General features: G+C 42.2%; 1 protein-coding gene across 6 annotated transcripts in view; it reads left to right on the top strand.

Moving 5' to 3' along the window:
* Positions 1–9,503, top strand: part of IQSEC1 (IQ motif and Sec7 domain ArfGEF 1) — a 741,922-nt gene extending 732,419 nt beyond the window's left edge. For 5 of the 6 annotated variants that reach the window (XM_031945892.1, XM_031946046.1, XM_031945932.1 and 2 more), the window contains 3 exons: positions 648–824; positions 7,178–7,227; positions 8,515–9,503. In XM_031945892.1, coding sequence (XP_031801752.1) covers positions 648–824; positions 7,178–7,227; positions 8,515–9,099 — 812 coding nt within the window. In that variant the 3' untranslated portion in view covers positions 9,100–9,503. The remainder of the gene's footprint in view (positions 1–647; positions 825–7,177; positions 7,228–8,514) is intronic. The other variant, XM_031946101.1, reaches the window with a different exon arrangement.
* The last annotated feature ends 3,317 nt before the right edge of the window (positions 9,504–12,820 follow it).

The raw sequence follows: 12,820 nt of genomic DNA, 5'->3' as shown, positions 1-12,820 counted from the left end.
CAAAATGCATACTCCACACACCATCAGACCTTTCTGGCTGTGTGAATGGTGGGACTTTGGGCACTTTATCCACAAAATGAGGGGGGATGGAAATCCAGGACCTGGAATCCCATTATAGGGAGGACTAAGAATGACTGCTGGGAAAAATCTGTCTTCCCTACCAGTTTGTCTTCAGCAGCATCAAGTCAGTAATCTTGATTACTGTTAGATGAAAGCACTTTGAAATCTTAAAGTAGTTTAAATGGATAAAGGTCACTTGTTATTATTACCATTATAATTTTTGCAAATAATGTCAGAAACATAGTAAGTCTGAAATTAAATCAACTCAGGTGACCCATTATTCTTCCCCTAGGGCAGTAGGAGTCAGAGACAGAGAGAGAGAAGCAAAGGGAGAATCTTAAATAAATTGCCCATGGCATGACAGAGACCTTTTCAGCCCAGACCAACTTCCCTTCAGGAGGGGGCAGTACTCCCTCTCGGGATTTTCAGCATTTTCCCAAAGGCTGATAGTCATTCTATCTTACCAATGGCCACCCCCCCACTAGGGCATCCCTCCATTCCAGCCTGGGTGAGTCCCCTTTCCCACTGATGCTCCCTCACTTTGCCACAGTAACCATGAGAACATGCATCGATTCTGTGTGTTTCAGCGGAGCTTGAGAAACAGAAAGGAGTTGTCCGGCCCAGCATGTCCCAGTGCTCCAGCCTGAAGAAAGAGGCTGGCAATGGGACTCTGAGCCGAGCCTGCCTTGACGACAGCTATGCCACAGGCGAGGGCCTGAAGCGGAGTGCACTCAGCAGCTCACTCCGTGACCTCTCAGAAGCGGGTAAGAGCCGGACTTAGTTCTGCCTTCCTAGTGCAATGCATGCAAAACTCGGAAAAAAAAAGCCCGACAGTTTGTGCATGCATTGTGCCCATGGAAAGAAACACAGCAGAGCCCCAGGCAGGGCATGTGTGCAAGTTTTCTTAGCAAAACATTGTTTGGTTTTACTTTTTTTTTCCCCGTGAAAATTCAAATACCTTTGATCATACTAAACAGTTCTAGTTTTTGCTGTTTGTACTTTTAAAAGAGAAAGCAGATAGAACCCAATTTAAATGTCATCACAGAGGGGAAATCGGTCTAAGAATAAAGTAGTTAGTCCTCCCATTTAACTTTAAGTGTTTTTTTTCCTTTAAGAATTTATTATAGAGAGAGAGACAGCAAGAGAACAGGTCCCCATTAGTGGCTATGTCCTGTGTATTTTGTGCTGAAGTTTTTACCTGTGTTTTACACTGATGAATGAAATTGAGTGAAGCCCTACTAAATTGTGCCTAGAACCTGACATCCCCTTCTTCCTTCCCTTCCTCCCTTCCTCCCCTAGCAGAGGCACTTGATGGTAGGCTCTCTCTAAACACAAATTTCCTTCGTTTCCTTGATTGCCTTTACCTTTGGCTCGAGTTGTGCTCTGTAGAGAACTCCAGCCTTAAAGGAGGAAAAAGCCCTGATTGCTCAGCATGCATGTCCTAAAATGTCATTGCTCCTGAGGTGACTGAAATCCAGATGCCACCAAACTCAGCATTAGTAGCTAATAGAAAGGTGTTAAAAAAAAAAAAAAAAGAGCAATTTGTGCCTCTCTTCATTGCTTTGTTTCTGTATTTATTATTTTTGTTTTGCTGCCAGCCATTAATACCCAACATTAGGTCCCTGCGGTCCATCTCCTGGATCCCAGAGAAATATCCAATTCCCAAACCTTGAGCAGGATGTTAGGACCATGGCAGTAGAAATAAAGCAGCGAGGGGGAAAGACCAAGAACCAAACCATGTTAGCTGCCAGTGAATCCTAATGCCTGGCTTGTTTTTAACTGCTGCACCTTAGTATAGCCATGATCCTCAATCGCCTGTATGTTCTGTGTCTGTTCAGTGGCTAGATGGCTTCTCTGTAGAGTTAGCAGGGAGGAGGTTCCAGTGGGGTTGCCATTTAGAGATTAGCTATCAAATGGGATGTGTAGGTGATTATTACAAATTTCTTTGCTGTGATCTTTCTGATGATTAGACCATCTATTCCTTGGTATCCCCATCTGCCTCATGGCCAAGAATACAAGTTCTCACCTGCTAATGTGAATTAGCCCTAGACTAGAGAGAGAACTTCACTGAGATCAACTGATTATTTTTGAAGCTCATTTTAGGCTGAGAAAAGCTATTCAGTCTCCACCCTACTGGTAACAGAGTGGGGTAGCGCCCACCTGTAGACCACTGGGAAGGAATCCCAATTCCACTGTTTCTTCCCTATAGGATTTTTCCATCCCAGTCTCTCCAGCATTGCCACATAGCCATGCTCAGGCAGAAGGTTATGTGTCATCTGCAAGACAATTCCTTCAGCTCATGACACCATTCCATGTATCAGCAGCACATACCTTGCTCCTGGCATGCTCATTTCCAAAACTGTTTTTTTTTCTTTTTTTTTTCCTTTTTTGGTTTTTGGTTTTTTTCCAGAGTTCAGAACTGAAATCATTTACCACATAAAGGGTTTAAGCAATGGATTTGTTAAACCCAACTAAACTTAATTGGAGGCTTTCTGCCCACTAAAGGCTATGGGTCGCTTCTGTATGGTGCTGTGCAGTGTGAAAAAGCAACCAACTCTCCTATTATTTGGCATAAATACCAAGGCTTCTGGTCGCTGGTTATGCTTGTGCTCTTGTGTAGGTCTTGTCCTACAAATTAAACTAACAGTCAGCTGCAAGACCCTTGAGACCCCGCTCTTTTCCCAGGCTGGTAGAGTATCTCCCATCATAAGAGCTAACCATGGTTCCTTTCCAGAACTGACTAATACAAAGTGATTTAGTCTGGAGTATCTCCAGCTTGTCTGTATCCCCCTCTTCTATCTCTCCCAGTAACCAGAGATTCCAGGTCACCAAGTGAGTCACATTAGTTCAGAAGCCAGAGCAATTGGTCCTTTCTTCTCCTGACTACCAGAGTTTGAGGTCAGAGGGTATGCATCTTGATTCTATTCATTAGCAAGGATTAAAGCAGGGGTCATTACTTTTTCATTATATCTTGGATCAAAATATTTGTGGGGAAAGGAATATGGGCACTATTTTATTGTTGTTATTATTGATAATAACAGTTATGCTGTTTTGAGATGCCGAGTTAAAAGAGACTGTTAATCCAGAGCTAGAATCCCATAAAAGCCCTGAGGTACAAACATGGAACCTCTTAAGATATCAGTTCTAGTAACTTCTTTATTTTGTTCACTTTGAGAGAAAAGCAGAAGGTGAGGTCTAGGATAGGTATCCATAGCCATTTAGACTTGCTAGGGGGAGGAGTGATTTAGAGGTATATCAGGGTGTCCAAGTGGAGAGGAATTTAAAAACTGACCTGTCATTTTATCAAGAAGATAATTGAGGCTGCCTTGAAAGATGTCTGTTGGAATTAGCTTTCCAAGAAGTAAGCTTTGGAACCTCTGCTAGGTCAGGAATCTAAGATTATAAAAATGAGCAGACAGGAAAGTAAGGTCCTCAGAAAAAAAGACCACATCATCTCCTTGTCTTATATTCCCTTACAACCTTGCATGGGGTGTTACATTTTCAGGAAAAAAATATACTGAATTTGTAAGAACAGCTGGTAAGAAACTCTAAAAGATTCTCTTTTGCTAGATGATTGACTATTCATTGCCAGAACTCTGTTTGCCAGAGTTACCAAGACTGGCTTTTATCAGAGAAGAATGATACAAAGTTGCTCTTGTGCAAATAAAGCAAATATCTTCTATCTCAAGGTTTCCCTGCCTAGGCAAAATGGATTCTGGATACATAAATCTAGAACTGTGAGAGACCTTAAACGTTGTCTACTTCACCCTCCTCATTTTCTCGATGAGAAAATAAAATCAAGAAGTGGAGAATGAGTTCCTCGGGCTTATGAAATAACAGAACCAGGATTAAAAGCCAGTCCTATAACTTCCCAATCATCAGCAGCAAAAGCAGATTGGCATCTGCATTTCAAGTTAGTGTGGCAGTGCTGAAGAAATCCAGGGACAGCAAGCTGAGGACTTTCCTCCAGCCTGGAGAAGCGTTCACCCATTTCTGCTTACAAAACATGCACAGCTAAGAAGTGGAGTTGGCTACAGTTTCAGCTTTCCATTGGCCGATTGGGAAGTCCTTCAGTCTCCTCCATGTATCACCTTACCAGCTACGGCTGAAGTCCATCCAATTATAGAAAGTTTTATTTTCTGTTGTCAACCTTGAGGATGCTAAGAAATCTGGAACCTGATTGGAGGCTTGGCTGCTAGAAGCCTTCCTGGAATCTCTCTTTACTCAGTAGATGATGATCATGATTTAAGATTTAAGAAGGACTTTCTAGACCCACCATACTTTGCTAACCATTCCAAACGTATAAGAAAAATACCAGAAAAATGCATAAGCCCATGGACTGCTCTGCAGGGCTAAGGACACATGCCTAGGCTAAGGAAGGCTAAAGCTGCCCATGTACTCACATCACAAAATTGCTTACACGGGACCGTCAGCAGCAGAAGGCCTGGAGGTCATTGCTGAAGGGATACTGAGAAAAGGAGTCAAGGACCAGATCCCAAAGGCTGCTGGCCAGTAGTGTGGTGTCTATGGGGTTCCAGGCCTTTGTTCAGCATTTATTAAGTACCTACTATGTACCAGGTGTCATAAATAAGTAAGTGATCTTCTGGATGATTAGGAAACCTGGACACTGGTTTTACATCTGCCTTCAGATAGGAGGGCAGGGTATCCATCACTGAGGGTTTGGTATGTAGTCAGTGATATTTTACTTCAAGTTGTGGGCATCTGTGTAGGTTGAGGTATGTGTACACATATGAACTTCTAGGGTAGAGAGACAGAAAGACAGAGACAGACAGAAATTGAGGGGGGAGAGAGACAGAGATAGAAACAGAAACAGAGACAAACAGGAATGGGAGAGAAAGAGAGGCAGAGACAGACTGAGAGGAGAGAGAGACAGACAGACAGACAGACAGACTGAGGGGAGAGAGAGAGACAGAGACAGACAGAAAGAGAGAGACAGAAACAGAGATAGAGAGGAGATAGAGACGGAGAGAGAGAGAGACAGAGAGAGAGACAAACAGACAGAGACAATGGAAGAGACAGAGAAAAAGAGAAAGAAAGAGAGAGAGAAACAGAAAGAGAGAACACCCATGGGTGACTACATAACTGAGGTATGTATGTGTGCTTATTTATGTGCAAACATACCTGTCTAAATGTCTGCATACATAGTGGTATGCATAAATGTGTGCATGTGCCTATATGTTTTCACTACATGGCTTTGGAAAGTTCTGCCTCAAAAAGACCACATCCATTGCCCTATCTGACCACAGACTGATAACAGAATCTACGCAAAGCTCAGGAAAATGAAGGAAAATCTAATCAATCTGTTGAAGAAGATGACGACAAAACACCTAAACTTCCATGTCCCAGAATCTTCATCGATATTGGAAGAGAGAAGGAAGATTCTTTGGAGGAGCTTCCATGATGATCTCCTAACTTCAGGTCTTGGTTTGTTTGTATAGTGGATAGTTAGCAGATTTTGCTCGTCATGAACCCATGAGAAGAGCTGCACGTTGGACTGAAATAAAGTTTTCTCTAAGGGATCCTTTATCACCCTGCAAAAGTGGGTTGTGAAGATGGTCTTCAGAAGAATTAGGAGTGCTTTCCTTCCCACTTTGGGATCTAGGTAGTCAGAGAAAGGCTTGGAAGGGCCCTTTAACCAGAAGGCAGAAAGATGATTTCTCATCTCCCAGATCTCATGGGGCTCAGACTGGCCTTTCTTTCAAAGAAAAAGAAATACTTCTTTGAGGAATCAGTCCCCTGAGTTGCTGAATTACTAGGCCTGTTTTCTTGCCTCAGGGGCACTTTCTTGGACCATGGCAGGGATTGGGGTAGGTTATGGGGGAAGTGGCACACATTTCCTGCCCTCTCATTTTTGTGAAGAGAAAGAATCATCTCTTTGCTTTAGGTTAGGGGGGGACAAGATGAATTATTTTTCCTACCTAAAGAAAAAAAGTTCTAAGTTTCAACCTTCAATCTATCTCATAGCTGAAAAGTGATATTGAGTGGGACATTTCACCCACTCCATTCTCTTGATGAGAAGTAGGACCTTCATGTGAGAGTCTTTCAAGTTCCACTTTCTTGGTCTTCAGCTTTAGAAGCCATAAAGGGTAAAGTAGAGCCAATGTCCCAGTTTAGCTCAGATAACTTCTAGTTATTGAAAACTTGTACTAGACTCTAACCAGCTGGTCCAATCTAGGAGAGACATCATGAAATCAGGTGGAAAAGGGAAAGCTAAGGGCTCAGAACATCTTATACAAAAGGAGGGATTTATCTTGAGAGCCCCCTACAGATCCCTATTTTAACAGCTACTTTTCTATCTTCCTATATGGCCAACTTGGGCCACACAAGGTGACCTCTGCCCATGTTGCATGACCACACATACACACCACAGAGCCATAACAAAAAGAGACATTTGCAATTTTGACTGGTCTAAAAAAATTAAAAAAAAAAAAAAAGAAAATTAAGTTTAGTTTCCTCCTAACCATCCCCCTAAAAGGATATATGAAATCCACTGAGGTTCAGTAACTTCACAGAATTTTTTTTTTTTGCTTTTGTTTTTTAGTTTCCAAAGAAGCCTCACTTTTCTTCCCCATCTCCTTATTGATCCTTATCTAATCTAGCACCTGGAAGCTCCTCAGTTGCCCAGAAATCCTTGAGAAAAAGCAGATGTACCTGACATCTTGGGGGGAAATGGTCTTAACTTTTTTAAGAATCTGGGCAGAATTGAATTCTCCTGACTATGAAAGTGTTCCTCCTGCCCACTTGTACCCCCCATCCTGGAGAGACTGGAATTGGAGTATAGGAGATGGTCTTTAAATTTGGGGCTGTGTTTTGTTTTTGTTTTTTATGTGTGTTGTTTTTTTTTTAAATACCTTTTTGCACCTGAATGGCTATTTGCTTCTCCACTGAGCCTCCTCCTCCCCCTGGACCCAGATGTGGGCCCCAGAGGCCTGCAGCTGGGAGCCTCCTCGAAGCTGAGCTTGTTGGTGCCCGCCCAGACCCTCCATAGTTGCGCTTAGAGGCTCCTGTAGCAGCGCCAGCTCAGGCCTAGAGAGGAAATTGCTCAGCCAGGTCTTGTGTCCGGTCTCTAACCTATGGTATTGCATGTTCTGGGCAGGGAAGCGTGGGCGTCGCAGCAGTGCAGGATCGCTAGACAGCAATATGGAAGTAAGTAGGAAGCGCCTGATGTCTAGCTGGATGTGACGATGTGCGTTTTCCAACCTTTATTTTATATACATGTATTTTTTTTGCTCCTCTTCTTCCTATATATACATAAATATATATATATATATATATGTAAATACACACACACATAGCCCTCTAACAACCTGCCTGCCTAAAATAAAGTGCATGTCTGGGCTACTCACTCTGTACTGGTACAAAGCTTAAAAATACCAAGCGCCACTTACTGGCTTGTTTTGGATGAAACCTGGGTTGTTTTGTTTTTTTGTGTTTTGGTTTCAGCTAACCCCGTTTCCTCTGTTCCCACAAGCATGGTTAATGAGCACCTGCCCCTTTGCCACCCTCCTCCCCACTCCCCCTCTCCTACCACAGCCCCAGCTCACAGGCTATTCCCCCTTTGTTCTTGCTCCTTGGATGTTTTAGCTGACTTCTTGACTTCCATGCTCAACCATCTCCATCGCTTATTTTGGCGTTTAAACTGCTCAATGTCTGCAGTCATGACACCATGGAATTGCATAGCTAGGTTGTGGGAGGAGCTAAGCCAGTAAGACAGATGAATTCAATGTGGATTTCATGAGATTTCATTCATCTTCAAATCATTTATATTTACTGTTCATGTCAACTTCAGCTTGCAGATTCTTTCTTACCTTTTTTTTAATTGTTTTGTTTTGGGTTGCATTAGGTAGGAATAAGTTTAAAACCTAGGGAACTAGCCCCAAGCTTAGCTTTGTCTGATGTCACACCCACTATATAGCCTTTAAAAACCTGAGGAGAGGTAAGACCATAGAAGGCTGAACTGGAGCTACTGAGCCAATTAGGAGAGCACAAAAGACTTAGTGAAAAGAAGTGATTTGCAAAGGAAAGGGACCAGGCTGGAGGCAGCCCAGCCAGGCCATTTACACACTAACCACCAGCAGTCAGAGTCCTGATAATGGTCAGCCCAAGGCAGATTTGAGTTTTCCCCTTTACAGTTTTCTTGACATCCAGTTGGCAGGAAGATTTCCCAAGTCAGCATTTTCTCTGCTCTTTAATTGGAAAGTTGCAGAGAACAGCCCTCCAGAGACCAGTTCTGTCTGGCGGGGTCACTCCTGCCCACCATGACATCCCTGCTTAGTTGTATTAGAAGGGGCAGAGACCTCACCCAAACCTTACCTACTCTATGTAGCCAGACAGCTCCACTGAAGCTTAATGATCAGTCTGTTAATTTTTTTTTCATTTGACTTAAATACTTTAAAATCTTTTAATTTTTATTTCTATGAATTTCCTTTTTAGGGGTCCATCATTAGCAGTCCTCACATGCGCCGAAGAGCTACATCAACCCGAGAGTGTCCATCTCGCCCACACCAGACTATGCCTAATTCTTCTTCCCTCTTAGGCTCCTTATTCGGTAGTAAGAGAGGGAAGCCCCCTCCTCAGGCCCACCCACTCTCTGGCCCTTCACAGCCCCCTTCTCACCCACCAGTTCTTTCCCATCCACCGCACGCTCAACATCCTTCCAGCGGGCACCACCAGGGCCCCTCCGAGGGACAGACACAGGCCCAGGTGCACACGCACCATACCCAGTACTGCCACATGCAGCAGAATCCGCCCCCCTACCACCACCACCACCATTACCATCCACCTCAGCACACCCAGCACGCACACCAATACCACCACGTCTCCCACGGGGGGCACCCCCCGCACCCGCCCTACGTGGCCCATGCCCACACGCCCCACGCCCACCCACCACTGCCCACATCCCACGCTGGGCACTCCACACACTCTGGGCACACAGCGCACCACCACGGACAGCAGTCTGCCCCTCCTCCTCCCACCAGCACGAAGCCCAAACACAGCGGCATCAGCACAATCGTCTAGACAGACCTGGGGGATGGGCAAGGGGGTCTCAGACCCCCCTATTGACTCTAGCACCAGATATCTGACACAGAGGCGCACCCGATAGGCAGCCAGCAGCATATCAAACCCAGGGTGGATTTGTGTTGTTTTTTTTTCCCCTTGGCCCTGGAATCAGACACTATGATTGAATCCCATAAGCTCACAAGGCTTGCATTTTAGGAAATGAAATTCCTTTCAATTTAACCTTGTTGCCCTGGGCTTCATTCACCTCCACCTTTGGGCCGGTCTTTGCCATCATTGGCCTTGAAATGGTGCCACCTGCCAAGTAGATGTTAAACTGCCCCCAGCTCCCTTGCCCTCGTTGGTTTTACAGGAATATGAAAACCCAACCTAGAAAAGAACCTTGTTGCATTCTTGCTCTTTTATTGACAATGGGCAAAAAATTAAGTAGACCTGATATGGTTGATGAAAGTACGTAAGTAAACTTTATATAATATAAATATATATAAATATAAATATATATATATATATATATATATATATATATATATATATATATACACATACACACTGTATAGGTAACGTTGTGCGTGGAAAGCAAACTTTTCAGTCCACAAAATTAGCAATATAGAATTTACGAGGAATTTCCACTTACTTGATAGACAGCACCATAGCTGAGTAGTATGTGAGACAGTAGGCCAAAAACTTAAATGCTAGAAACAAATTTCATATGTTTCAGTATTTTCTTAAATTGAGAGAGAGAAAGAGAGAGAGAGAGAGAGAGAGTGAGAGAGAGAGAAAGAAAGTCCCCTGAGGACTTGCAAAGATCTCTAAGCAATCATTACTGAATGTGCCAAGTAACATAGCATCTAACTGTTTAAGTCCAATATTGCTTTGTATAAATCCTTATTTTATTAACAATAATATCCTAAGTAACCAGTATTATAACTGCTCTGGTATTTCAGGTAAGCAAATTAGTTAAGATGCAGTAAACTCTACAGTAGCAACATGGGATGACCAGCTAAGCACTGGTTGTCTTAAGAGCATTGGTTACAAAACTTCTTAGACACTTTAAAGGCTGTAATAACTGTGAATTTACATGATCCACATTTCTTTTGTATGCATTTGATTTATTGAACCCCAAATTCAGTCATGTGAGAGGTGCACATAAACATGGCAAAAATTTTCATCTCCAACATGAAAATGACAGACTCATCCTTGTTTCCTTGACACCATAACTTACTCATTTTGTTTCCGATCGCAATGGGCGGATGTCCCTCTAGAGCATCTCTTACAGGAACTGCTCTAGGACATTTATTTTAGGATTTAGCATTATAGGGTGGTGTTTTTATTTTTTAAAAATAATAATAATAATTGTAATTCCATGTAGCCATGTGCTAGCAAAACACCTGTTTCATCATTGTGACCCATCTGACTTCTTAGCTGACAAGTACCCAGTACTCAGCAGGCTGAGTCTCCCCTGCCTCTCTCTCATAGTCTGGTTAGTTGCAAAAGCATCACATGAAATCAAGCTGTGCTATTGTTGCTTCTGTGTTGTGATGACGCCATCTGCTAACCCGTCCAAGATTCTGCACATCCAGATTCTATACTGAGTCAAACATGGCACCTACTTTGTAGTTTCAGCCTTTTGAGCCTCTGCAGCTGCAAGTCCTTTACACCTAAGCAGTAGAAACAAGAGATCTACCCCCATTGTTCCAGCTAAAATGCAAGACCCCTATAAAAAAAAAAAAAGAAAAGAAAAGTGGGGGAGGATAAGAAGTCCCTCTGTTGAGATGTGGGGAAAACACAAACGAGCTGGTGGCAGGGGCTGGTGCTGAGGCAACGCCAACGAGAAGAGCAAACCCTTCTGTGTTGGAAAAGTTCCTGGTTCCTGTCGCTTGGGTCATCATCGAGTGTGGGAGCCTCTGTTGACTCCCCTTTTTTTTTGTTAATCCCTCACTCCTTTTGTCATGCCATTGCTATCACAAAATCAGCAAAACTGCAAACTGAGCACTTTGTTGTATTTGTCCTCTAGGAAGATGAACAGTCTGAAGCTTATTAGCATTTAAAAGAAAAAAAAAATTAAATCTGCCCACTTTTGTTTTTCTCTGTGTGTAATACTTCTTTCTTTGATATCTTCTCCAAACTGATCTTTTTGTGAAAAGAATGGTACACATGTCCTTTAGATTTAGTTCGGGCTGAGTTGAGAGGCTATTCGGTTGCCATTAACTCTTCCAAAATTGTCCCATTTACCTTCAAGTTAAACCTGTCTAAATTCCCTTGAGGCTCTCTGTTCTTGCAAGTGAAGGGATGTTGTTATGATAAAGGAAATTAGAACTGTATTGCATGTCATCCAATGTTAATGGTGTGAGGCTACACTCTACATTTTGTATATTTGCAAAATATATTGGTGTTTACTGTTGAAAATTAGTTGAAGTAAAGTGATAACATATTAACATATGTAGGCTTTTCTTCATCCCACTGTATCAATGGTAGAGTCTAATTGTAATTTCTAGGTTGTTCCAGAAAAGATATGAAACTTTGGGTACAGCAATGCTCTTTCTCAAGTGGCATCAGTAAAACAAACAAAACTAAAATAAATGGTATCCTCCACGACCGTCCACTCCCTTTAATCAAAAGATACTTCTGCATCCTGGTGCTGGGGCTGTCTTTGTTGTTCCGAGTTTTTTTGTGGTCATTTGTATCCCCAAACTGTTATGTGTGTTCTGAAATTTTACATATAAGGTATGAGTCTAGGCTTTTTACCAGGGAGGTATCTGGGCCATGAGATGATCACTTGATAAGCCTTAAGAAAAGAATTACAAACAATATGAGTTAAACAATTATCCTTCCCCGAAGCTTTTACAGTGAAGCACCTGAACTTTTTATCTTCCCGTTTCCAATTTTATCCAAGGCTTGGATCAACAAGGTAGACAAACTTTGTGCTATTTGTGTTTTTATAAGCTCAAGACTAGAAACTTTTTCATAGGTATTATCGTAGACTGAAAAGATCAAAGGTACACCTCCTGTTTTTACTTTGGAAAGCAATGAGTACTAACAAACTAGTTTCCCAAAAGTCACATAGAGCTCTTTGGGCTATCATTGCTTTTGTAGTGTTGCAATCCCACATGTCAGAATAAATCACAGATTAATAGCCATCTGGAAACATCATCTGTCTTTGCCTTGAACAGGAAGATAGCAGGACATTGATGAGTCGAGCTACAAAAGAGAATTAAATGTTCTCACTTCAAGGTTGAGATAGCTGTTGAGATGAATCAGGACACACTAGTAACATTTTTCAAATCCCATGAATTGGTGCGATCATATAATCAATAACATCATGGCAAGACCCTTAAAGCAAACAGCTGGTAACAAAAATAAAAATCTTTTCTGGGACAACAATCAAATATTGTATTTGTATTTTTTTTAATGAATGAAATGTACATCAATGTAAAAAATAAAGTTCGTCCTAATATAATGTACATGTCTTGCTAAAAAGTAATCAGCCTTCCCGTGTAGAGTTTTTTCCCCCATCATCAGCTGCATGCCACAGAAGCCTCTTGTTTCTCATTAAAATGAGCTAAAAAAGACAGTTGGCAAATATTTAAACAATGACTCTCTACATGTTGACTTGCCGTTCCATATGAAGCTGTGTTTTCTACAGTTGAGCATGCTGTTTTCGTTGTAAAATACCATCGCCCTTCCTGCCTGAAAAATGAGTAATTGTATATATTAACAACAT

This window comes from Sarcophilus harrisii, chromosome 1, assembly GCF_902635505.1.
Source record: "Sarcophilus harrisii chromosome 1, mSarHar1.11, whole genome shotgun sequence".
NCBI classification, from domain to species: domain Eukaryota; kingdom Metazoa; phylum Chordata; class Mammalia; order Dasyuromorphia; family Dasyuridae; genus Sarcophilus; species Sarcophilus harrisii.
Note: the sequence above shows the minus strand (reverse complement) of the source record. Positions and strands in the feature narration are given on the sequence as shown.